Source organism: Dermacentor albipictus, chromosome 9 (assembly GCF_038994185.2).
Source record: "Dermacentor albipictus isolate Rhodes 1998 colony chromosome 9, USDA_Dalb.pri_finalv2, whole genome shotgun sequence".
Classification (NCBI taxonomy): Eukaryota; Metazoa; Arthropoda; class Arachnida; order Ixodida; family Ixodidae; genus Dermacentor; species Dermacentor albipictus.
The window spans coordinates 53452490-53477344 of NC_091829.1; the positions used below are offsets into that span (position 1 = coordinate 53452490).

The 24855-nt window shown below is 48.3% G+C and overlaps 1 protein-coding gene and 1 long non-coding RNA gene across 2 annotated transcripts in view; one reads left to right on the forward strand and one right to left on the reverse strand.

Moving 5' to 3' along the window:
• LOC139049879 (uncharacterized) overlaps positions 1-24855 on the forward strand; it is a 225462-nt gene that overhangs the window by 157635 nt on the left and 42972 nt on the right. The window lies entirely within an intron of this gene.
• Positions 1-24855, reverse strand: part of LOC139049876 (uncharacterized) — a 60561-nt gene that overhangs the window by 6668 nt on the left and 29038 nt on the right. Inside the window, exons 4-7 of the mRNA XM_070525734.1 lie at positions 19140-19191; positions 14125-14219; positions 6991-7076; positions 2342-2567 (exon numbers count right to left, since the gene is read on the reverse strand). Of these exons, the coding sequence (XP_070381835.1) occupies positions 2342-2567; positions 6991-7076; positions 14125-14219; positions 19140-19191 (459 nt within the window). The remainder of the gene's footprint in view (positions 1-2341; positions 2568-6990; positions 7077-14124; positions 14220-19139; positions 19192-24855) is intronic.

A 24855-nucleotide genomic window follows, 5' to 3' on the forward strand; every position in this document is an offset into this window, starting at 1 on the left:
GTATGTGTATCTCTGGGGTAGCGGTGGAGAGGGGGGGGGATGGCTCAGTCATGTTAGTATGAGCTGCAACGCCGTCCGCGTTGTTGAAGGGGCTCCGATTAAGATGATAATGATGATTATGATGATAATTTATTGACATGCATCTCGACCTGGCCGGTTACAAATGGTAACCGATCCTGATTGAGCTAATCATGTGTGCTATACATGCTTTTCATTCTAACAGTTTTGTACACGTCCGCTTTATCTTCTTCAAAACTTCTCTATCTTGTATCGCTTCCTAAGCCTGCAGTGGATCCGGTAGCACCAATCTCCTCACTGCTTTCTTTGTTTTTCACCTATGCTTTAAACGACTCTTCCATTTATCGATGGTTCATCGGTTGATGCTTCTGGCCACTTTAAATGTAACTGTTTCTAGAAGATGTACGTTACCTACGGGTCTCACTGGGTGAATACTTTAGCAAGATTTCTGGATGGATGGATGGATGGATGGATGGATGGATGGATGGATGGATGGATGGATGGATGGATGGATGGATGGATGGATGGATGGATGGATGGATGGATGGATGGATGGATGGATGGATGGATGGATGGATGGATGGATGGACGGACGGACGGACGGACGGACGGACGGACGGACGGACGGACGGACGGACGGATGGACGGACGGATGGATGGATGGATGGATGGATGGATGGATGGATGGATGGATGGATGGATGGATGGACGGACGGACGGATGGATGGATGGACGGACGGACGGACGGATGGACGGACGGACGGATGGATGGATGGACGGACGGACGGATGGATGGACGGACGGATGGACGGACGGATCATCAGGGGTACAATCAGGACTCGACGGGAGCCAAAGGTCAGTGGGTCGCCTCGCATTGGGCGCTCACGGGAAGACTACAAATGAAGCTGTGCAGGGTGATATGGGCTGGACTAGTTTCAAAGTGAGGGAAGCTCGCAGTAAAATTGAGTATGAAGAACGGGTGAGGAATATTGTGGAAAGTGAATGAGCTGGGAGAGTCTTCAGGTGTCTGTAAAAAAAAAATGATTCACAGTGGAGGAAAAGAAGTAGTAAGCTAACCAGCAAGTAAGCGGCTTGTATGGTAGGCAACACAGCAACAAAGAAGGTCAAGCGGAAACTCAGAGAGGCTGAAATAATCTCATGGGGGGCGGTAATGGAAAAGAAACCTACCATAAGTATCTACTTAAGAGGAAAAAACGAAATCAGGGAAGAAACCATTTATAATAACTCAAAGGAGAGCTGATTACTTTTTGAAGCGAGATCGGGGCGCCTTAGAACACGCACCTATAAAGCGAGATATCAGAAGCAAGAAACATGTGCTTGCTGCGATAAAGCTAGGAAAACGACGGATCATGTTTTATCAGAATGTGAAGACGCCTATCCAGCGGTTGATTTAGGCACCACTGGTCTCCTTAAAGCCCTTGGGTTCAGCGGGAGCAGACGTAAAGCAAACATGCACGCAATAGGGATTAGTAACAGGCGATTGGAGGATTGGTGGAACAAAAGTAGGGAAACGACAAAAGAAGGAGACGTACACAAGCAGAGTGCGCAATAGGGGAATAGAAAATTTGGGCGTGGTATTTCATAGTGTTCTTTGTTTCTTTTTTTCATTTTTTAACATAGGCAGGACAATAGGCAGTATAATAGCAAGATCGTGGTGGCGCAACTCACCGCCTGTTTTCAAAGGGAACGCTCATAATATTCCATCCATACATCCATCCTTTTCTTTTCTTTTCTTTTCATTTCTTCTCTTTTCTTTTCTTCTCTTTTCTTTTCTTTACTTTACTTTACTTTTCTTTACTTTCCTTTACTTTTCTTTTCTTTTTCATTCATCTCAATGATGGCGCCTTTTTTTAATGCTAATCAGTACGAACGCATTTACTTCTGCACGAGGAAGCAAAGAAAGAAGGAAGGAAAAATGAAAAATTTTTCTTAAAAACCTACTAGCGGGAATCCGGGGGCCGGTGTTACAGACGTTGCATGCATGCCGGATGAGCCGGCATGCAGTACATGTTGCATGCAAGCAGCCGCACATGGATTTCCGCAAAATTTCCTTCTTTTGTCTTCAGATCGGCTTGGGACTTGCAAATTCATCATTCGTCAAAGAATATGTATTTTATAATGACTACAACGATTTGCTGCGATTATGCGCGCGCGTCGACATACACATTTGTTAGTTCCCTTAAAAAAATGGTAGCCATAAAACACTGCAGGTTACGCCAAAGTAACGCCCGAAGCCTCGAACATTAGGATGGGAGAAATCAATGTTCTCACTACATCGAAACTTACTAGAAATTCTACTTACCACATCGAAGTTGATGATGTTCAGTGCATCTGAGAAGAATGCGTTAATGTAGTTCGGTTTATCGGATTCTTGCGTAACCATTGTCTTGTCGAAATCGGTGCTTACGATGTACTCCGTAAATGATACGCGAATGGTGTAATGCAGTAGCGTACCATTCGGAAGGCTTCCATGGCTAAAATAATGGGAAGTTATTTTACCATCCCCGTGTGTCAATTTGACCCAGTTTCTGCAGAAAAAAAGAAATACAGAATAAGAAGTAAGCGTAAAATGTGACCCGGCAAGGCGTACCGCCATCTATTATTTCGTATGTCATTGCGTATATTATTTCGCTATCAATTTCAGACCAAGAGTTAATGCAAAAGTAATTGCAATTTGTGTTTCATGCAGTCAAGGTCTCTTCAATGCAATAATAATAATATTTGGGGTTTTACGTGCCAAAACCACTTTCTGATTATGAGGCACGCCGTAGTGGAGCACTCCAGAAATTTAGACCACCTGGGATTCTTTAACGTGCACCTAAATCTAAGCACACGGGTGTTTTCGCCTTTCGCCCCCATCGAAATGCGGCCGCCGTGGCCGGGATTCGATCCCGCGACCTCGTGCTCAGCAGCCCAACACCATAGCTACTGAGCAACCACGGCGGGTTCTCTTCAATGTCGAAATTGACAATAAATGCCTATGACTAGAGCGCCCCCCATTTCTTATTTCACTCGCAGTGCAACGGCCTGTGCTGCAACCAGTGAGAGCAGCGCTCTGATGAATGCGTACCGGAGGTCTACACATCAAGGTGTCCTTATCACCGCGCCAGGTGGAAAACTTGGACCACTGACTGGCGTTCGTTGTCCTTTCCTCATCGTATGTATGTGCGTGTGTGTGCGTGGATGCGTGCATGTGCTTGTGTAAACGCACGAACAACGAAGCGTTGTCGAAGAGGTGAGGTTTAATTCGCCAACAACACTTTCGAAAGTGATTAATCGATTGAAAACGCTTTCTTCTGACGCGAAAATTTTACGAGTCGAACGGGAAGGCATGATTTTCCTGCCACCCTCTGGTTTCCTCCGCTGCCAGGGCCCGACTGATGATCCGTTGCAGCGGGTCAGGTTCATTTCTCCGGAGGATGGCCTCACTTGCTCGAAACTGGGCAGGGGGTTCTACCTTAACCGATGTTTGGTGGTACTTGTCCGTGAACTCTCCGCGTTGAGAGCATTGCGGTCTCTAATTCAAGGGCGGAACTTTCTTCGACGGGCATACTGGCCTCTGTGCTTCTTGCTCATAGCGGTGACGTTAAGGAATGTCTACTGCGGAATCAGACCCTAGCTTCTCGAGAGAGACAGAACTCTGCGACGGCTCTTTATTAACATATTTCGTGCCAAATGTGGTGACTGCGTGTCACTCTTCGATGAACGTCTTCGCCGCCAGCTTGGGTAACTAGGTTTGTGCCACTGGGGTTGTGCCACTCTATAAAAACAAAAAAAAAGATCCCTTAAATTTATCTGGTGCTTAGCGGAAACGGGCCCGCGTCACAAGGGTTCCTCAAGGACAGCGATATCCGGCGCATTAGCAAGCTGCGCCATGAATTCACTCGGTATGTGCCGCTCTTCAGTGAACCTATCGCCAACTTGGGTTACTCAGTATGTGCCACTAGTTTTGCGGCAAGTGAAGGAACAGTTCACATTGTTCCCATGCAGTGGCGCGCCACGCTATTCGTCTCGTACGCCGCTCGCTGACTTCACGGCAGTGCTAATAGATCGTGCTGCATATCGAGAAGGAGGGTGAACGAAGAGTCCGGTTCCCACTTTACGCGTTTCCCAGCGTTCACGCGCCGCAGCGCGCACTGCACTTCGGAGGGCACACGAAGATTTCACGACCGCTTTGCTAGATGGCGTTGGATGTTGTTAGAGAAACGTGAAGGAGGTGTCCCACTGCAGCACAAGTCTCATACATACCTCGTTCGACGGTGGCAAAGCGTTGTCGCTGTATAGACCGAATGCTAACGCACCACCGCCCTCAATCATTGTGTTCGGCAACTTTTATGCGAAGCATATTACGAGGGCTCAACCCAGCTCCTCAGGCGCGGCGGTGACCATGAAATCACGTTACACCGTGACGTCACGACAGAGGAGAAGTGGCTTTGGCTCAACTCTTGCAAGACGGGCTGGGTGGGAATCGAACCAGGGTCTCCGGAGTGTGGGACGGAGACGCTACCACTGAGCCACGAGTACAACGCTTCAAAGCGGTACAAAAGCGTCTCTAGTGAATGCGGTGTTGCCTTAGAAACGCGCTGTTTCTAAGGCGTGCGTCTCTTGCTCAGGCGCACATTTCGTTGCCGCGCCGAACGCTGCTTTGCTCGACGCTCACCGCGTCCAATGCGGGGCGCGTAGTCGCTGCCCTGTAGCCCATTGTCTTACACCCCTTGGCGGGTCGACGGGAACGCTGTCGCGTTCCACTCTTGAAGGCGAAGAAGTAATGCATGAGTTGTTTCTTCGTCTAGCCGAACCAAATATAGCCAAGCAACAGCAGTTCACCAGGCTAAACAGTGGTTCAACAACTAAAATAAAGGCTAGTATGCTTCGCATCCTGGGCTTAACCTTACCTAAGCCACAGCCATTTTTTTTTAAATTTAATTTTGAAACGCCTATTGCCAACGCATTAAAAGGCTACTGGGAAAGAGAATATTGTCAACCAATCGAGCGTGGCAGGCAGCTGCAATGGAAACACAATACCAGGTCAGGGAATCGAAGCCGGTACCAACTCACAGATGTGTGAAATTTGTTTTTCTTTCCATCAAAAAAGCCTTCCTTTTGCTTTGCCAATTTCTGTACAACTGATCTCACCATATTTGGGGCCCGCTGCGATTCTACCTTGGCAAATCTACTTGCCTCCGTGTTTTATTTCGGAACGTCGGGGGATGGCTCCCGAAACGGTTTTGTTCGTGGGTCCAGTCCCCAGATCAGGAGGAATCGTTTATCCTAGTGCGAGGTTTCTTTCTTTTGGAGAAGTATGTATTTGGTTCTCTTCCTAGTTTCGCGCGACCCTATAGCGTCGATGACTGTCTTCTCTGTGACGCAAATTGCTTCGCACTATCCATTACTGCAAAACTGATCCCCAAGAATACAACACATGAGGGCGAACCAGAAAGTCTACGCCTTTATTTTTAATTATCCAGAGTGAGGTACCATACAGGTGAATAAAACTATGCGTACTGTTCTATCTACCTTACACTACTTTTCCGTATAGTCCCCACACCGATTCAGCCATATGTCCCATCACAGCACCAAACCTGTGGTACCCCTGTCGCAGACTGTGGAACCACCGTCGGACTGCAGTCTTTGCTTCATCGTTACACGTGAATGGCTGTCCTGCCAGCAGCTTCTCCAGCTGACCGAAGACGTAGAGATCACTAGGGGCGAGGTCCTGACTGCATATGGTGGGTGGTCCAGACTCCCCCAGTGAAATTACCGGAGTTTGTGGGCGGTTCTCATCGCCACACTTCGTAGCTCGTACGGCGTGGACTTGTGCACCACAGCCGCCATTTTCAACAACTGGCAGCAGCGGCAACGATGTCAGGAAGCGGCGCTACTCCCATTGCCATTGTTTAACGAGCGCTACCCAATCTTGCCGAAGTTCCGCGGCTGAAGATCTTTCTTTGAAGGTTAGCGATACAACGCTGGCGCATGAGCAAATTTCTGTCTCCTCGAAGAAAGCCGCCCATAACAAAATGCGCAGGTAACACGTAAGGACAGTTGCAGCAGCGGTCCACGAACTTGGCCACACAGATTCATTCCATTGCTTAATATGCCATTCACTACACTTTTGCAGCCTGCACACGCCTTCAGTCCACATGATTCAATCCAGCATGATGGGAGCGCAGTGAGTTAGCGACAACTCAGTTGCATTTCCGACAGCTGATCGAACAGATGTAACATGGAAGCGGGGATAGTTTCGTACTCGCGCGCTGCCACTGAGGCAACGTGTGGCACGGGCGAAAGCGCCATCTGGTTTCCCTAGAACGAACTGCTCCGCGAAAAGAGTCAATAGTTTCCAATCTTACCACGGCGCTCGTTCACAAATTCGGCACACTATTTTCCCTGAAACTCCGAAGTTTCTTTTGCAGGGCCACTGACGCCTAAGACACGCTAATCCTCATTTATCATTATCTTTTTTTGCGCTCTTAAACGGCCCTTTTGCGGGACAGGGGGGGGGGCGGAGGGGTCGGAAATATTCATTCATCAGTACAGCAAGTTCTTGAGTAATATGATACATTTGGAAACAAGTTCTTACACGGTAATTAAAAAGACATATATATACGAACTGTATAATATAAACATACAGGTAGCAAAACAGCACCATAAATAAAATAGGTATCAGGTGTTAGTACACTGCGTATTTATTTAGCAGGTCTTAACTTCTTTCTATTTTTTTTTGGCCAGGAAAACGTGATGGTCCCTGAAATGTGGTGACAGAGAGAATTAACTCAAATGTTAGCCTTGCAAAAAAAATTATAATAGGTAAAATAAATAAATAAATAATAAAATAAGTAAACTCGCTGCTTTTCAGAGTTGTGAAAGGGTGAGTTCAATTTTTTTTCACCATGTCTTCTTACTGTTACATGACGAGAATCGGACTAGTACAACAAAGCTATTACTCACTCCTTAGTGTTGTCTACCAGCTCGCATGTGTAAACACCTATGGTTCCCACTGGCATCCACAGATTCTTTAGACAACACTCTCTTCCCTGTAACAAACCGGTTAGACATGTTTAGAACGTTTGTTTGCATTTTTCGTATTCTCATTGTATAAGCTTCTAAGAGTTACGGTAAATGTCGTACCTCTTTTTCTTTTTTATTGTTCTGGAGAAGGTCACTCTTTCTTATGCAAATTTTGCTTGTAGTGTATACAAAAGACTCATAACTTATTAGTAAACTTTAACAAATCTATAATAACACAACATCCGTCTAAACTTTCCAAGATTTACGACGTGATAGCAGGCTGTAGGTAATCTTGTTTTTTTTTTTTTAACGGAGAGTGCTTCGCTTCGACGGCTCTATAAACCATGGCACCGTCCAAGATGCGTTCTCCGCTGGGCAGCAAATATATATATAATATACATGTATATATATTTGCTATCTACTAAAGGTAGACAGCTCTGCACCTTTCTCGTGCGCTCGCTGTGCCGGTTGTTTAGCATGCAGCACCCAAAAATTAGAAGACGACGCACCATCTATAATAGCTCGGGTAGACACTCTCGTCCTGTGTCGTTGAGGCCCTTCGGGACTCAGCTAGCATGGAGACGCCCGCGTACTATGCATAAGGTGCACGTTAAGGAACCCCAGGTGCCCAAGTGAAGCCGGAGACCCCCCCCCCCCCCCCGCCCTCGCTACGACGTGCTTCGTAATCATATCGTCGTTTTGGCTAGTAAAACTCCTAAATAACTTTTTTTTAGCACAGCGCAGCGCAGATTATTCCCGCTTTTCATATCTGTACGTACCAGCGTCTCTTAGAGTGTCCGGTAGCCTGCTTAGGTACTGTTCGGTTCCAGTGGCGATTGATCTGTTTCCGTTTAACCTGCAATGGTTATACTGTTGTGTTTCTTCAAACACAAAGCTTCAACTGGCGCGCAAAGTAGAAGCTCAGATGTGGTCGCCATCGTCCGACAGAAAATGTACACGACGACACCGCGGTAAAGACACCCGCCATTGTGGCTCTCTGGCTATGGCGTTAAGCTGCTTAACTCGTGGACGAGAGTTTGATGCGGGCCATGACGGCCGCATTTTGACGGGAGTGAAATACGAAAACAGGCGGTCGTGGACCTAGATTTCAGTGGACTTAAAAAGAACCTCAAATGCCCTCACCCCCACCCCCCCCCCCCGGAAAAAATATCTTTAGTCTCCCACGACGGCGTGCCACAACATCACGTTCTGGGTTTTTGCACGTAAAGCTCGAGAAATTATTTTTTGTAGTTTTGTTCTGTTCGTTTCTTTTTTTTCTTTTTTACTTCGATTGGAACGCGAGTACTCAAGCTGCGTGCGTGCTTCTGGCAGTCGTACCCAACAAGTCTCGTACCCAACATGTATCGTACCCAACAGGTATCGTACCCAGTATGTCTCGTACCCAGCATGTCTCGTACCCAGCAGAACTGCTACCCCGCACGTCTCGAACCCAGCTCCTACCGCTGGGTGACGCTGGCGCCACCCGCAGCTGACCGCACCACTACATATCGACAAGACTGTGTCATTCACATCGTACGAGAAAATTTGAAAAAAAAATCACTTTACCACAACTCTGTGCTGGTCTCGCGAAGCGTGAATCTACTTCCCAAGTAAGTTATTAAAGCTGGTACACCGGTGCTACAGACGTCATCTGTAACTCGTTTCTTCATTTTTTTTATTCTCCCTCCCTTATAGAAAACAAACACTGCCAGCAGGGTTCACATCTGACACGCGTCGGCACACGCGAATCGGTCGTTATGCGTAATTCCACGCTGACCTTTGGACGGTAATTTAGACTATATCCTAGTAATGAGAGTGAGAGAGAGAGACGAAGAGGAAAGGTAGGGAGGTTAGCCAAGGACGTGCCCGGTTGACTACGTTACACTGGAGGAGGGTAGCCAATTTCTAGAAACCCTAGCAACAATACCACGCAAGAGCCGGGGTGTGTAATCCCGTCACGGTTTGAGAACTTCCCAAGACGACGACCGTGTAGCTCCAAAGACAACAGCTCTGACCTTCCAACGTGTTTGGCTGGCCGATTGAAATTCTCTACTATCTTTAACGTTGGCAGGCATTTCAGCATTTAGCAAACGCGAAATGGATGCAATATTCCCGCTCCGCATGGGCGCTTTTCTATTCAAATAATCAAAGTTTTCAAGAGCATTACGGATATTTTTGTACAGGTTGCGCGATACTTAACGATACGGTAGTACTTAGCATATCAACAGTTGCATACGCAGGGATATGACGTCACGCAGAGAATACCATTTGGAAACATGTCCCCTATCTCTATGTTTAGGGATACGAGGGCACTTACCAAGACGGCATATTAAGAAACAAGTAAAATTTCGTGAAGTCTCCATTCATGTTTACCGGTGTACCAATGGTGCCAGCGTCTTCCGATCCCGTGAAATTCCCAATCCGAGGGGGTCACTAAAGTGAGCCAAGCGCGTCGGTGCTGTAGGAACTGCAGATGTTTGAGCTTGGTAATTCCTTACTCTCCCAAAGGTAAAGTTGCAAAGTTACATAGCCCAGCAAGCTTTTTCTTGCTAGTCCCGCTAAACCATTTCATGATTCATCTGCAGGCACACTTGTCTTCAAATGAATGACTATATGCCAAGCAAATCAAACAGACTAATTATTCTTCAGATAAGAGCAGTCCGGTTAATTAGAAAATTTCATCCTGGAAGTCACGCAGCACTTTTCTAAGAGTGGTTTTTGAAAATGTATCACTTATTGGATGCTGAAATAATGTTGTACATGAGGGGAAAACACGGGGAAGGTGGGAGCGGAAAATTCAAGACTGTAAACAAAACGAGAGCAAGGTAAAAGCGGGAGCTAACGTTTGCACAAGAGGATTTGTCTTTTTCAAGGAGACATGCGTTCCTCGGGAGAGTGTATATAGGTAGAGTTCTTCTAAAGAGGAGAGGGAGTAAGGCGGGCGGCTGAGGCAACGACCTAAGGTTTGTTAGTAGCGAGGGTGTACAATTAAGAATAAAGGGGGTGCTATGCGCGCGGCAGGTTACAGGGCCGTGTGTCAGCCGGCGTGTCAAGAGAGGGAGAGAATCGACTTTTATACTGAGCCCTTAGTAAAGGTTGGTGCGCGCTGGCACCAGATTGGGTGGAAGCTTCTTCTCAGGTCGCATATGCGTCCAGCAGTTCCTGGCCCCTAACCGTTAGCGCGAGCTGGGTCGGTAGGTCGGGGGTGGACAACAAGGTCTACCATCGCTCGGGGGGTGGGGGGTGGACTGGAGAGGGGGGGGTAGGGATGGAGGAGGGTTGTTGAGCTTAGTGCACTCTGCAAGGATGTGGGCTAGAGCGCCTTTTGATCATCTGCAAAACGGGCATGATGTGTGATGCTCTGTTGGGAACATCTTGTGCAAAAGCACGGGATGCGCTAGCGACCCCGCTTGCGTGCGTCGCACGATCGTTTGCTGCATTCGGCTGAGTTGCGGATGCGGACGGGGAAGCCTACATCTGCCGATTCTGTACATTTGGATGATTACTTTGTAAGTTGTCATGGGGTGCGGTAGCTCTGGCTCGTCCTCGGCCCGGATTGACAGTTCTCGGGAATAGTGCTCGGCGAGTGCGTTGCCTTCCACTTGCGAGTGAGCCGGAACCCACACGAGCTCAACGGCCCGTCCCGGTGGTTTGCATTTGGTGAGGATCGCTAGTGCCGCGGGAGAGATGTTCCCCTTGCGGTAGCTTGCGTAGGCGGTTTGGGAGTCTGTGACCATGGTCCGCACTACCGGTTGTGCGAGTGCGAGGGATACGGCCACTTCTTCCGCTTCGGCTGTATTCGTCTTCCGTATCGACGCGCCTGTGACCAGTTTAACGATGGTGGTGACGACCGCCGTTGCTCTGGTTCGGTGCTTGGGAAGAAAGGCGTCCGCGTAGAGAACCTCGGGTTCCTCTTCCAGCTGTCGAGCCAGTGCATTGGCCTACGCAGAGCGTCTGTCGTCGTTCCTCCCCAGCTGCGTGTTCCGGGGCAGGGGCGTGGTCTTAATAATGTCTCTCTACGTTGTGGGCAGCGGCTCCGTTCTCGGTTACTGTTCAACTTGCCATCCTATCTTGCGTAGGACGGGCCAACCGTGCTCTGTCCGGCTCAGCCTTACTCTCTGGTGGGATAGGTGTGCTTCCACCATCTCTTCCACTGTGTTGTGGGCACCCATTTCCAGCAGCTTCTGCATTTACGAGTAGACTGGGATGCCCGTGACGCCTCTGACTGCTTTCCTTATCGTCGTTTCAGCATCTCGCGGTTCACCTTCGCAAGCTGCATGTACGGTGCGGAGTACGTTACGCGTGACACGACGAATGCCTGCACCAGGCGCAGTGCGTCTTCTTCTTTGATTCCTCTGTTCCGGTTGGTGACTTTCCGGATCATGCTTAAGACCTGCTCTGATGTGGTCTTGATTTTGTTGACGGCTGCGTGCGCCTTGCCGTCACTGCGCAACCGCAGGCCCAGTATCCCGATCTGCTGCGTTGGCTTGATCTCTGTGCCGTCGATGGTGATGATTATGTTCGGCGGCGGCTCTTTCTTTGGTCTTCCGGGCTGTACCATGAGCAGCTCCGATTTCTGTGGAGCGCAGCTCAGGCCGCAGGTCGTGGCATACTCGTGGACGGTCGTCGCCGCTCTCTGCAGGGCTTCATCCTCCCAGGCATCGAACCCCGAGCGGTTCGTCCACACCGTTATATCGTCGGCATAGAACGCGTGGTCCATGCCTTCGATCTGATTGAGTAGTTCGGGCAAGGCCAGTAGTGCCAGGCTGAAAAGCACTGGTGACAGGACCGACCCCTGTGGGTTACCCCTGTCTCCGAGCTCCACAGGCTCTGACCGTTCCTTTCCTATCCGGATAGTTGCCGTTCTATTGGTTAGGAAATCATTACTATAGCTGTAGGTCTTGCAACCAAACCCCGTCTTGCGCAGGTTCTCGAGCACGCTGGCGTGGGATACGTTGTCAACGGCCGCGAGCACAGTACCCCTCTATCTGCTTCGCTGGATACCGTACATACGTTGTGAATTTATGAGATATGACTTGGCATACTTTCGTACACATGCCCTTCCGGGAATACGCAATAAAATCTTAGACATGTTCGCTCCAACATTAAAAAGTCGCACTTTCGCCAGAAAGGCAAAGCAATCGACTGCAACAGCAAATTGCTAGATAGCTATACCAATTAAGGATACTAGGCTTACCCGCAGTATGAACTTAGAAACATTCGCTTACCAAATGAATTAACAAGCATTGTGTCAGTGCGCACTCGTAAACGTGAGCACGTCACACTCGATGAGCGCGGACACTCGCTGTCGAAACGCTGGTGTGAGCAAGCGCGGCAGCAGCGGCGAGCGAAGTCACCCTCATGCGGTCGGTCGCTTCAGGCCAAGAGCGGCCAGAACAGAACGCGCGCGATCATGCCTCTGCAGATCCCTTTCAACATAGGGCGCGCGCCATGGCACGCGGCCGTGCAATGTTGGCACTTGTTATCGGAGTCAAAGCCGCGCCACCCCCTTTCCTTCTTCGCTACATCCCCGCTTCCCTCAATATATGACGCCCGAGATTGAGCCTTGATCGTTAGTTTCCCTCGCGTGCTTACACTTACGTACACATAAAGCATACGACGGGCTGCGACGGTCTCACCGCCTTTGGGCTTTATGCGGAACATCACAGCGACGGCAATGCTGACGACAAAAATACGCCTGGAGTGTCCACATAATTGCCATCGCAATAAAAGTAAGTGTTTTGGGTGCTTTACGTGTAAAAACCACAATGTGATTACGACGTAGAAATTTGGGCGAGCTGGATAATTCTGACAGCCTGGGGTTCGTCAATGTGCCCCGAATGCGCAATATACGCGCTTTCTTGTTTTCCACCCACGTCGTAACGTGGCAACCAGCGCAGGGGTCTCACCCGCTGCTCGCCTTCAGCAGCGCATCCCCATAGCCGTTGGGCTTATAGAAGATTTCACCAGAGAGGAGAAACGAAACAGTATAAGTACCTAACGTCAAGCTGTTATAACGAGCACTAGACTTTCCTAGACAATGTGAAGCAAAGCAAATCGTTTGTCAGTCCCATCAAAAAACAAGCGTGAACGGTGGCCGTACAAAACAGACGTTACATTTTCGTCCCAGCGTAGCCTACGTGTCATTTTGTTTTTCATTTGTGTTTGCATTAGTTTGTGTGCCATTTATTATATCCTAATTATACGTATATATATATATATATATATATATATATATATATATATATATATATATATATATATATATATATATATATATATATATATATATATATATGCGCCCTATCCTCGTGAGTAGTGTATGCCTCACAGAGACATTGATTCTTAGGCAGAGATTATCTACCCTGTAGCCCTGTCACCCAAGACAAAGTGCCGTCTGAAACAGTGCTGGAAATAAATAAATTAAAACATTTCCCTGCATCGCAATGTTTCTGTGTGGACGGTGTGCTGCAGTGTTTAATTGCAATGTCATTCTTGCGTGGCATGACAGCCTGACTCTAATTCAGGCTGTCTTTCGTGATTTCATCTCAGCCGCATTTTTTTACACCTATATATCTTTCGGTCACTTGCACCATTGGCCAATGTTGGGCAAGGTATTGGTTTATGACACAACGCCGTCTTAAACAATAGTCAGTTTTAGTTACACGTACGTAGAGGCTTCACGTACGCAAACGTGAAAAGCCTACGTACCTTACGTGCACGCCATCTGAAACGCTTTTAGCTACACGTACGCGACGCACGCCAAGAGGGACCCCGTAGCTCCATCTATCGGGAAATGTGAACACGGCGGTAGCCAATTCAATCCTGTCGCCGTGTTTCGATGCGAGCCGTCTGCGCACGCGCGGCCCGCTATCGCTTGTTCGTGATCTCGCGGAACTCCCACGCGAAGCTGTCTACGTGCGCAAGAAACGCAAGCAAAGAATTGAATCTCACGTACGTCCGTGAGGCGCGCGCGCGCCCGCTACGTTTTAGGCATCCGCACTGCTGACACGTAGAAGCTCTACGTACGCAAAGCCTCTACGTACGTGCAACCAAAACTGTCTAATGACTTACCCAGAGATTTCCCGCGCGCGGAACAGTGTCACTAGTCGTGCTCATTCCAAGAAGTATTTGGCCCACGACTTTGATGCGGAAAGTCCACGTGAAGTCTGCGAAATGGGAAAGAAATTTAGAATTGGTGATATAGAGCCATCTCAAGAGGATCAGAATGCTCAGGGCAAGCATGGTTTATGCTAGGCAACAGCCTGTAATCGAATAGGTTATTAGCGAAGAGTCTATCTATCTATCTATCTATCTATCTATCTATCTATCTATCTATCTATCTATCTATCTATCTATCTATCTATCTATCTATCTATCTATCTATCTATCTATCTACCTGTCTGTCTGTCTGTCTGTCTGTCTGTCTGTCTGTCTGTCTGTCTGTCTGTCTGTCTGTCTGTCTGTCTGTCTGTCTGTCTCTCTCTCTCTATATATATACATATATATATTTATTCTGGCACCCGCCGTGGTTGCTCAGTGGCTATGGAGTTGGGCTGATGAGCACGACGTCGCGGCATCGAATCCCGGCGACGGCGGCCGCATTTCGATGGGGGCGAAATGCGAAAACACCCCTTTATTTAGATTTAGGTGCACGTTAAAGAACCCCAGGAGGTCGAAATTTCCGGAGTTCTCCACCACGGCGTGCCTCGTAATCAGAAAGTGGTTTTTGGCACGGTAAACCCTATAATTTAATTTTTTCGTTATATGTAATTAGACTGAAGAAAACAAAAATAATTATTTCTGATTAGGCGCAATTTCGCCATTGGCCCTCTGGCGGTGGTCATAATTTCTCGGGCTGCGCCAACTTCACCCGTCTGCCACGCCCAAATCGCAAAACCACGAAATTTCTCAGCATTCAAATGACGTTTCCGCAGTAAAGACGCAATATTATGCTGAACAAAGCTGATGTTTTTTTTTCTGAATGGCGGGGGACTGCCCTGTTCTGAAATGAATAAAAGACGACTACGAGCCAATCGCACAGGCACTGGCTACTCAACACGGCGGGAGAGCATGGATTTATTTGCGTATAATAGAACTGTATTACTGTATGTATCCTTCAAAAACAAGAAAGGGCCTGACAGATCGAATGGCACACTGTGGTATAAAGTTCGTAAAGAGGGATAAGGTGCCTCAGAAAGGCTGGCCAACGTTTCGATAGGAGGACCTATCTTCGTCAAAGTCGGCCTCGTCATCCTCGGCGAGTTAGTTTTAAAGGGTTAGTGCAGTGACGTCACGTGTGGGTGTTGTCGCTGGCGGCTGGTTTTAAAGAGAGAGACTACCAGAGGAAACAAGCGCTGTCGTCCGATGTCTGTGAGCTTTGTTCCCAAGACGAGGGGGACTATTGTATTTCGGTACGGCAGCGCAGCAGGCTCTTGGAGGCGTCTCTTTCGGCCCCGATCAAACGCGCATGCTCCCTTCGTTCCAAAGGCAGCCAGCTGATTGAAAGGTTCCCCGCGCGCGTAAAGCGCCTCCTTCTCGCACTGATTTGTCGTGGCAGCTCATCGCCTTGGGGTCGCTGTGTTAGACTGCGCCGTCTCCGGGAGGAGGAGGAGGAGGAGGAGCAACATTTATTTAAAAAAAAAGGACAAGCAGGTGTTTTTCTGCTTGTGCGGGAGGCGCCCTTAGTCCAGGGCTCCTGCGGCTCTTGCTGTCTCCCGGGCCCGCCGCACCAGTTGCTGCTGGTTACGAGGGTCCGAACTAGTCAGCACGGCCTCCCACTGCTCGGGTGTGGGGTTGGGTATTTGCGGGGCCGCCTTCACGTTGGGGCACGCCCATGTGGTGTGATATAGGGAGGCGTATTCATTACAAAGGGGACATTTGTATGAATATAGTGTAGGGTGTATTGCGTGTAGTCTGCTTAAATGGGGGTATGTGTTGGTTTGTAGTTGTCGCCATGTTACGGCGTCTTCACGTGAGAGGGTCTTGTGTGGAGGCGGGTATTGTCGTCTGTTCAATCTGTGGTGTTGTAGTATGGCGTTGTATTGTAAAGGTACGGGCTCCATGGATGCGTCCGTATCCCTCTCTTGTGGCGCCCGGGTGGCATGAGCTCGGGCTACAGCGTGCGCACGCTGATTTCCACGGAGGGACTCGTGTCCTGGAGTCCACACTATTTCAACGTCCGGGAATTGGGAGGCTTGTTTGAGGAGTCGGTGGGCGATTGAAGATATTCTGCCTCTCGCGTAGCTACGGCAAGCTGCCTGGGAGTCAGTAATAATTGTGACGTACTCGTTGGTTGAACGAGAGGTGATGGCCAAGGCGATGGCTGTCTCCTCCGCTACGAGGGCGCTGGCAGTGCGGACCGTCATCGAGACCACCTCTTGTAGGTTATAGTCGACAACGCTGGCCGTCATGGCTGCTTTTTGGGGGTACTGCGCGGCATCTGTGTACAGTGTGGTGGGGAGACTGCCATATTTTGTCTGTAGAGTTTTTGCGCGAGCTTGGCGACGACCGGCATGATGTTCCGGGTGCATGCTTCTGGGGATAGGGGCTACCTTGATGTGTTCCCGGAAGTTGGGGGCCAGATGAATTGCTTGTTCGTGGCCTTTGCCGTGTGTGGGGTACCCTAGGCGCGCTAGGACTGTTCTTCCTGTTGGTGTAAGGGCTAGTCGTTCTCGTTGCCCTGTGAGGTGGGCGTCTATAATTTCTCTTATATTATTATGGACCCCTAGGGCTTCAAGCTTGAGTGTCGCTGTTCCCGGTGGTAGGCCGAGCGCTTGCTTGTAGGCTTTCCGAAGAAGTACGTCTAATTGATCTAGTTCCTTGGCAGTGAGGGGCAAGTACGGGGCAGCGTAGGCAATGCGGCTGATTATCAGGTCCTGGACGAGCTGTATAATGTCGTCTTCTTTCAGTCCGTATTGTTTGGTTGTGATACGGCTGACCATTCGCATAATTTGGAAGGTGGTCTGCTTGAGACGTTGGATGGTGTATGCGCCTCCGCCGTCCTGTTGTATGTGGAGTCCGAGAATGCGGATGCGGTTTACTGTGGGTATTTCTTTGTCGTCGAGGGTGAGTGTGATGTGGGGTAGTTCACTGAGTTTTCTTCGTGATTTCTGTCTAACGACTAACAGTTCTGACTTCTCGGGGGAGCACTGGAGACCACTTGTTTTTGCATATTGCTGTACGACGTCGGTCGCTTGTTGAAGGGCGTCTTGTTTCTCTCCTTCGGAACCAGTGGTGGTCCAGATAGTAATGTCATCGGCGTATATTGCATGCCTGATTCCTGGTATTGCATTGAGTTTGTCAGGTAATTTCATCATAGCAATATTGAAAAGGGTGGGCGATAGAACAGCACCTTGTGGGGTTCCTTTGTTGCGAGTAGGTAACGTCGGGGTTCTGAGTGAGCCAATGCCTATTGTGGCCGTGCGGTTGCTTAAAAAGGCGCGTATATAATTGTAAGTATTACGACCACAGTTCGTGAGGCTTAGGTTTGTAAGGATGGTATGATGAGCCACATTGTCGAAAGCGCCCTTGAGATCGAGTGCTAAAATCGCTCCGGTGTTGTGCGGTGAGATGTGTTCAAGGACTTGTTCCTTCAGCTGAAGAAGGATGTCGTGGGTAGAAAGGTGGGGCCGGAATCCGAACATTGTTTCGGGAAAGAGGTCGCTGGATTCTAGGTAAGGTTGAAGCCGGTTCAAAATGACATGTTCCAGAAGCTTGCCTAGGCATGAAGTCAGTGAGATCGGTCTCATATTGTCTAAGCTGGAGAGTTTGCCTGGCTTCGGAATGAGTATGATGTCCGCGTGCTTCCAGTCTGCTGGTAGCGTACCCGCTTCCCAGTGATGATTAAAGAGGTCAGTAAGAGATTGAATGGTGCCATCATCCAGATTGCGCAGGAGCTTGTTATTTATTTGTCCTTGCCTGGGGTGGTGTTTCGTGTGAGTGCATGGAGTGCTTGTTGCACCTCAGTGATAGTGATCGGCTTGTCGAGGTCGTAATTGTCGCTCCCGCTGTAGGCTGGAGGTTGTCCTTGTGGGGGTTAGAAATCGCCTATGTACCGCGCCCGCAACTCCTCCAGGATTTCGTCATCAGAACCCGGATGGTTGTGGAGGATACGTTGAATTGTTTGCCGGCTAATTGCCTTGCTTTGTGTGGGGTCAAGAAGATGGCGTAGCAGCGACCATGTTTTGGCCGTGCTAACATTACCCTGCAACTTGTTGCATAGTTGTCGCCAGTTGTGACGGGTGAGCTCCCCAGCATAACATTCCGGGATTGGCCCACATTCCTCGGAACTTCGCTCGAACTGCTTTAATAACGCCATGTTGGTAGCGTGCGACTTTGTGCCGCCCTCGCAACCAGCCCTGATTTATGGGGTTTTAACATTTCTTCGCCAGAGTACAGATGTCATTTTAACGTAGACTACATGACCTGGAGATTGGCGCGTAAGAAATGCTAAACACTTTGTCGCAGCTCATGGTAAAATCCGCGTTTCTATCGATAACTCCCGTTGACGGCGTATGCAGAACCTAACGAGCGGCACCTCGTTTAATTGGCGTCGAATAATAATAATAATATTTGGGGTTTTACGTGCCAAAACCACTTTCTGATTATGAGGCACGCCGTAGTGGAGGACTCCGGAAATTTTGACCACCTGGGGTTCTTTAACGTGCACCTAAATCTAGGCACACGGGTGTTTTCGCATTTCGCCCCCATCGAAATGCGGCCGCCGTGGCCGGGATTCGATCCCGCGACCTCGTGCTCAGCAGCCCAACACCATAGCCACTGAGCAACCACGGCGGGTTAATTGGCGTCGAACAACCGCGGTAGAAGTCATGCCGTCGCGGCCGTACGATCATCTTCACCGTCGTCGTCTTTATTCTGAGGTCACATGCACCCAAGCTCGCGTCGCACACCCACAGACATTGCGTGTACTGGTAACTCTGTGCAAAACGTGAAAGGATGCTCGGCAGCCAGCTACAGCCATATGTGTCGCGTAACATCTATTCTAGCAGTGCGTGAGATCTGCGAGCTTTTTGTTTTGTGCCGTTTTGGTGCAGGTACCCTGGAACATCGTGTGAAAGGTTACTTACCCACGGTGTTTTCCACGTCGATCGTGTAGAAAGGCTTTTCATTCAGGAGCGCCTGAAAAAGACGAATGATAACCAAAAGTACAAGATTTCCGAAAATAAAGCTGTCAGAGCCTTTTAAGCAATTTCAATTTCATATCTTTCTCTTGAAACCGGTATGAAGGAGGTCACGCAACATTTCGTTCCATCAAATAGCTATCGCTGAAAGCGGCGTGGTTCAGTATGGCTAAAAAGCGCTATTGAATCTTTTCCATGCTCCCGGCGCAAAGCCTTGCGATGATTCATGCATGGCGTTTGCCTTCCTGTGTAAATATGGGAGAACTGGGGAGAAATTGCAACCACCTGGGACTTTATGTCATGTACGAAAAGCTCGTTATGGTAACGTTTTTTATGCGAAGCATATTACGAGGGCTCAACCCAGCTCCTCAGGCGCGGCGGTGACCATGAAATCACGTGACACCGTGACGTCACGACAGAGGAGAAGTGGCTTTGGCTCAACTCTTGCAAGACGGGCTGGGTGGGAATCGAACCAGGGTCTCCGGAGTGTGGGACGGAGACGCTACCACTGAGCCACGAGTACAACGCTTCAAAGCGGTACAAAAGCGCCTCCAGTGAATGCGGTGTTGCCTTAGAAACGCGCTGTTTCTAAGGCGTGCGTCTCTTGCTCAGGCGCACATTTCGTTGCCGCGCCGAACGCTGCTTTGCTCGACGCTCACCGCGTCCAATGCGGGGCGCGTAGTCGCTGCCCTGTAGCCCATTGTCTTACACCCCTTGGCGGGTCGACGGGAACGCTGTCGCGTTCCACTCTTGAAGGCGAAGAAGTAATGCATGAGTTGTTTCTTCGTCTAGCCGAACCAAATATAGCCAAGCAACAGCAGTTCACCAGGCTAAACAGTGGTTCAACAACTAAAATAAAGGCTAGTATGCTTCGCATCCTGGGCTTAACCTTACCTAAGCCACAGCCATTTTTTTTTTCTTCCTTTCTTTTTCTTTTATTCTTTTTTTTAATTCATGGCCAGCCGAATACGGTGATCTTGACCGACAGTTGAACGCACGACCTTCTTTCAGGGAAAAAATTATTAGATTTGATTTCATTTGATTCTACTAAGCAGCAGCACGTTATAGACGCGGAGAAATAGCGTCTGTTACAACTATTAGAATAGCGTCTGTCGATATTACAAATATATATAGTGCGAGCGTAATATCGCCAATTACTGCGAAGATTTCTGGGTGACTGGACGGGTTCAAAATAATTACTGACTACTCTTTTGCCATTCACGCCTTATAGAGGTCCTCTAGTTGGTCTTTCTGTTCTGGCCGGTGAACTACCAATGCGAGGCACGGTGTATTCCTTTCGTGGAATTAGGAAGACTGTTGTGCTTTAACGACCGATATGCGTTTCAGCTGTGTAGGGTAATTACCGACTGCGTAAGAAGTTCTTTATAAAATCGTTCCACGGTGTCATGCTGCCATTGTCTGCAATGTTTCCAGGAGTCCTGAATAATTCTACAAGACACCAAGTTTTAATTCTGTGAAAAACTTGGGGCATGTTAGGTGTAATGCATGGTGAAACTACCACGCTCCTGGCCTAACTTAAAACGTTGCAAATAATTACGGAACCCTCGTGTCTTCCTGTATTCGTGCGTTATACCAAGTTTGCTTTTCGTTCTTGCGCTTTGCTCTGTGGGAACGTTATGGATGTGTAGGCAAAGGTTAACATGTGGGATCTCTATGCGGCCTTTGCAATGTGTAACGTATTCATGTGCTTCGGAGAGGTATGAGTGTTTTTTTTTATATATACTCAGCGCAAAATTTACCCTGCTTCCACGGTATAACCGCAAATGCCACCAAACATCCAATTGCTCGAATGTTCCAGGAACACTGTGCCTTATTTGCGTGCGAAATTCAATGCGGGTGCAGCAAATACAGCTTTTGCGAAAACATTCCTTTGGTAAGTGTTCTAAAGCATTATACGACCCTTTTGCAATATGCTTTTCAGTGCGGCCGAGGGTACAATGAGCTCTATGAAGCATATTGTTACATAAAATAATAACTGTATTTTTTGTTCACGTACACAAAGGGCAGAGCATGAAAGTAAATTGCAGCTTTTGCAGTAAATTACAAATATTAGAGCGATCCAACGCGTTGTAAGAAAATTTCCCAAGAGGCGCCTAATTTAGCCCACGCACCTCTAATAAACACAAATGATCTTAAGAACCAATATAAAGAACGTGCGAGAACTCTATGAGAAAATTACGTACGAAGTTAAATGCGCCTAATGCGCTTCCGTGGTTTTTTTCGCGCTAAGCTACTACTTCAAAGTTAAATTCACATGCATCAAATGGTGTCATTGCAAAATAAAATATTTAATGAAGTGCTTGAACGTGTTATACCACCACATTATAGTATATTTTCTTTTACGTTACGTCAAGTCTATAATTGGCAAAACTGAAGTCACAAACTCAGGGTTATGTGTGCAACAAGTTGAGTTTGCGTATGGTAATGGTGGCCTTAGTAATAGGTTTCGCACTCAAGCGCTCCGAAGTGTCTTAGACATTTACAAGCGGTGCATATTTCATCCCGCTGCCATGGCTTTAATACGTATGCCAGCCAGATCAATTTTAGAAAACAATGTTGAATTCGTGTGGATATATGCAGCCATTGTAAAACATTCCCTTCGCAAGATCTTGAAAGCGTTAATGACCATAATACTATTTGGTTCTTCATGTGCTATGGTTAAATCTCTTTTATATTACGCTTTTATTCGGTAGAAATGACGGGCTGTTCTTGGGTTACGTGCAGCCACAGTTCATTGACATACGCATTGAAGTGTTCAAGAGCCTTGTGGCTGTGCTTTACGAGTGGTGCCACACTTAGCATGCAGCCTTGTCTTAACTACAAGTGCCGCAAATAACAAGCTTAGCAAAAGTAAGGAAACCACTACGGTAAATCCGTATGCGACAGTAAGTGGGCGTGAATCAAATACAGCGTGTGGAAAAACTTTTCTTATTCAAAAGTAAGCAAGCAAATGTTGCCTAGAAATAAGAACATTACACCAAGCTTATAAGTGGGGGCAAAGGGGGACATTTTAACCTTAGTGTTTGACAAAACGTTTGCGTTTATAGAGTAATAAGCACTGCAAATTATTATTGAATCCTCGTTTTTTTTTCTTTGGCCTTTTCATGCATTATACGCGGTTTGTGGTACCTTTTCTCGATGTCCTCAGTGAACTAGACTAGGCTCGTCGATTGTATTAGGTGAAAATAAAAGTCAGGTTATGGGGGATATCTAGGCAAAATTCAAAGAGCGAGGGAGGGGGGGGGGGAGGAGGGGCGGCTGACTGCTACCTTTGCTACAGTTAAGTACGCAAAAGGCCGCTGCGCGGAATGAATGTTTTACGAGAGGTGCAGAATTCCGCCCGGTTCAATGAGAAGTCCGTCAGCACAACGGACATCAAATTTTGCCACGATGGCAAGCGGGTGGGTAAGAGGACATAGGAGGGAGAAATTATCGACCAACGTTTCTGCGATGTAAACTGTGCGTGGGTGAATTGGAACCTTCATCGGAAGAAAAAAAAAGAGAAAAAAGACTCCTTGACGAGTGCTCCAAAGCCACAGCTGTGTGTAAGGCTTTAATATTGTAGCAGCTGTGAAGAAGACGCGACGCGCGGCTCGGCTCGGCTCGGCTCGCGCTGTTGATTGGTGGCGTCTTTTTGGACAGTGCTTCGGGCTGCCTCGCCGTTCCTGGTCGCTGTGCCTTTGCATTATGAGCCGCCCAAAAACCTCTTCTTCACTGCTGGAGGTGCTGGGATTGAAACCATAGAGATTCTCACTATAACACCTAAAGGGAAATCTGGCGCCGCCGTCCATGGGAGTTTCTTAAGGGGGCACCATGCCATCAATGGAATGACGGTATGTGTGTCTGCGAGGCTCGTGTTGGCTGGTGTTGTAAGAGGCTTCGTCTAAAACGTGGATATGGCTACGCAAATAACGCGTTTCCAAAATAAAATCTTCATAAAATGTTTCCATTCACGCATATTACGTCTTTACTCACCTACAATGCAAGACCAAGAGAAGAAAAGCAAGAACAGACGACAAACTGTTTCAAAGCGAGCGCGAACCTTGTCGTCTGTCCTCCAACTTTAGCGGCCCGCTGATACTTTTTACGTAATATATAGTCATACGCGCCATAACAAGTTCTCATAGTTAAACAAAACATGTTTTTTGCGTAATAATAAAGCTAAAACAGCTTTTCACGTGCCGGCTTAGTAGAAAATGAATGATTGTGACAGACGGAACGGTACTTACCAAGTGCGTCTTCAAGGTGTCCTGTCTCTCTGAGAACGATGCCAATCCGAAGTCACAGTATACCAGCATTCCCATGCATGCCACAGCGCCGTAGCGCCAGATTTCCCTCTAGGTAATATAGTGAGAAACTCTATGACTGAAGCCCCGTTGCTTGAAACGCTGAAGCTGCGATCAAGCTCGCTACCGCACGCCATGACCGACAGCACAGCCCAAACGGCGCCGACGCCATAGTCCGTCACCTGCACCGGCGTTCCACGACAACGGGACCCCAAGATGTTCAGCGGTGCAGACGACAAAGACGTAGAAGACTGGTTTGCGTCATATGAACGGGCCTTGACGAGTACTCCAAAGCTACAGCTGTGTGCAAAGCTTAAATCTTGTAAGAGCAATGTTTTAAAGTGCGATATTTATAGCGAATTCCAATGGCCAATTCGGAGTACTTCCGGCGAAATATTTTCTGCTCTCTTAGGACCGAGACTGTTTCGATGGCAGACCTGGAGCAACACACGAGTGTTCCAATGGCAGATTAAGAGCACTCGTGGAAGCGAGATCACTCCGTGGAGCAAGCAAAGCCGCTCTTCTGAAATCGGCGTAGTGGGCCGGCACTCTTGCCCAAAGTATCTCCTGGTTCTTCCCAGCGTGCCTCTTGGCTTCTGTTTACGTCATTATCAACGGCTGCAATGGACGCCACTTTATGACGCCGTACGCGTCTGGTCTGGCTGCTTAAAAGCGCGACAGCTCTCGACGTGAAAGCTCAAGTTCGACCAGTGCAAGGTTGAATTGGACTGCGACGCTGAAGCCACCACTTACCAGCAAGCCTTCGAGATCCTGTTTTGCCTTCCCGCTGTGCGACCAAGAGTAGTCGTTCACGTGTAGGACATCGTTCCTTGCCACTCGCTGTGCAGCTACGTGTGATCTTTAAGGATGGGGCGTTTTGAAGAGAGCGGACTGTTAAATACTAGCTTGGCATCCTAGGAGGCTATGGTACAAGGTATTCGCCGTGATCCAAACACGTGTACCAAACAGTGCTCATCGCAATTGGTGAGACTGGCCCCGCTCATCATTGATGATATCAGGAGGCTAACTGCTGGCATCGGTTGTGTTATAACCACCTCTAGAAGGGTCACGCAATGGAGGGTTGTTGCAATGCAACCTACTGGGTTACAGCTACTACAGACATAACGTAACTACAGTGGCTGAAGCGCAACAATGGCGACAAGCAACCGGGAAGAATAGCATCATCCCTGGAGTATGCCGTCACTCCCCGCGCGCTTGTTCTGGAATGTCTCGTCCCCGCCTTGCCAGCAGTGCTTTCTGCTGGAGTGAGGAAGGGTCTCCCTTCGCACAGACGTTCGAGTTCGACAGTGCCCTCTATGTTCCTAGAATATCGGCACTCGACACTGTGCACGACG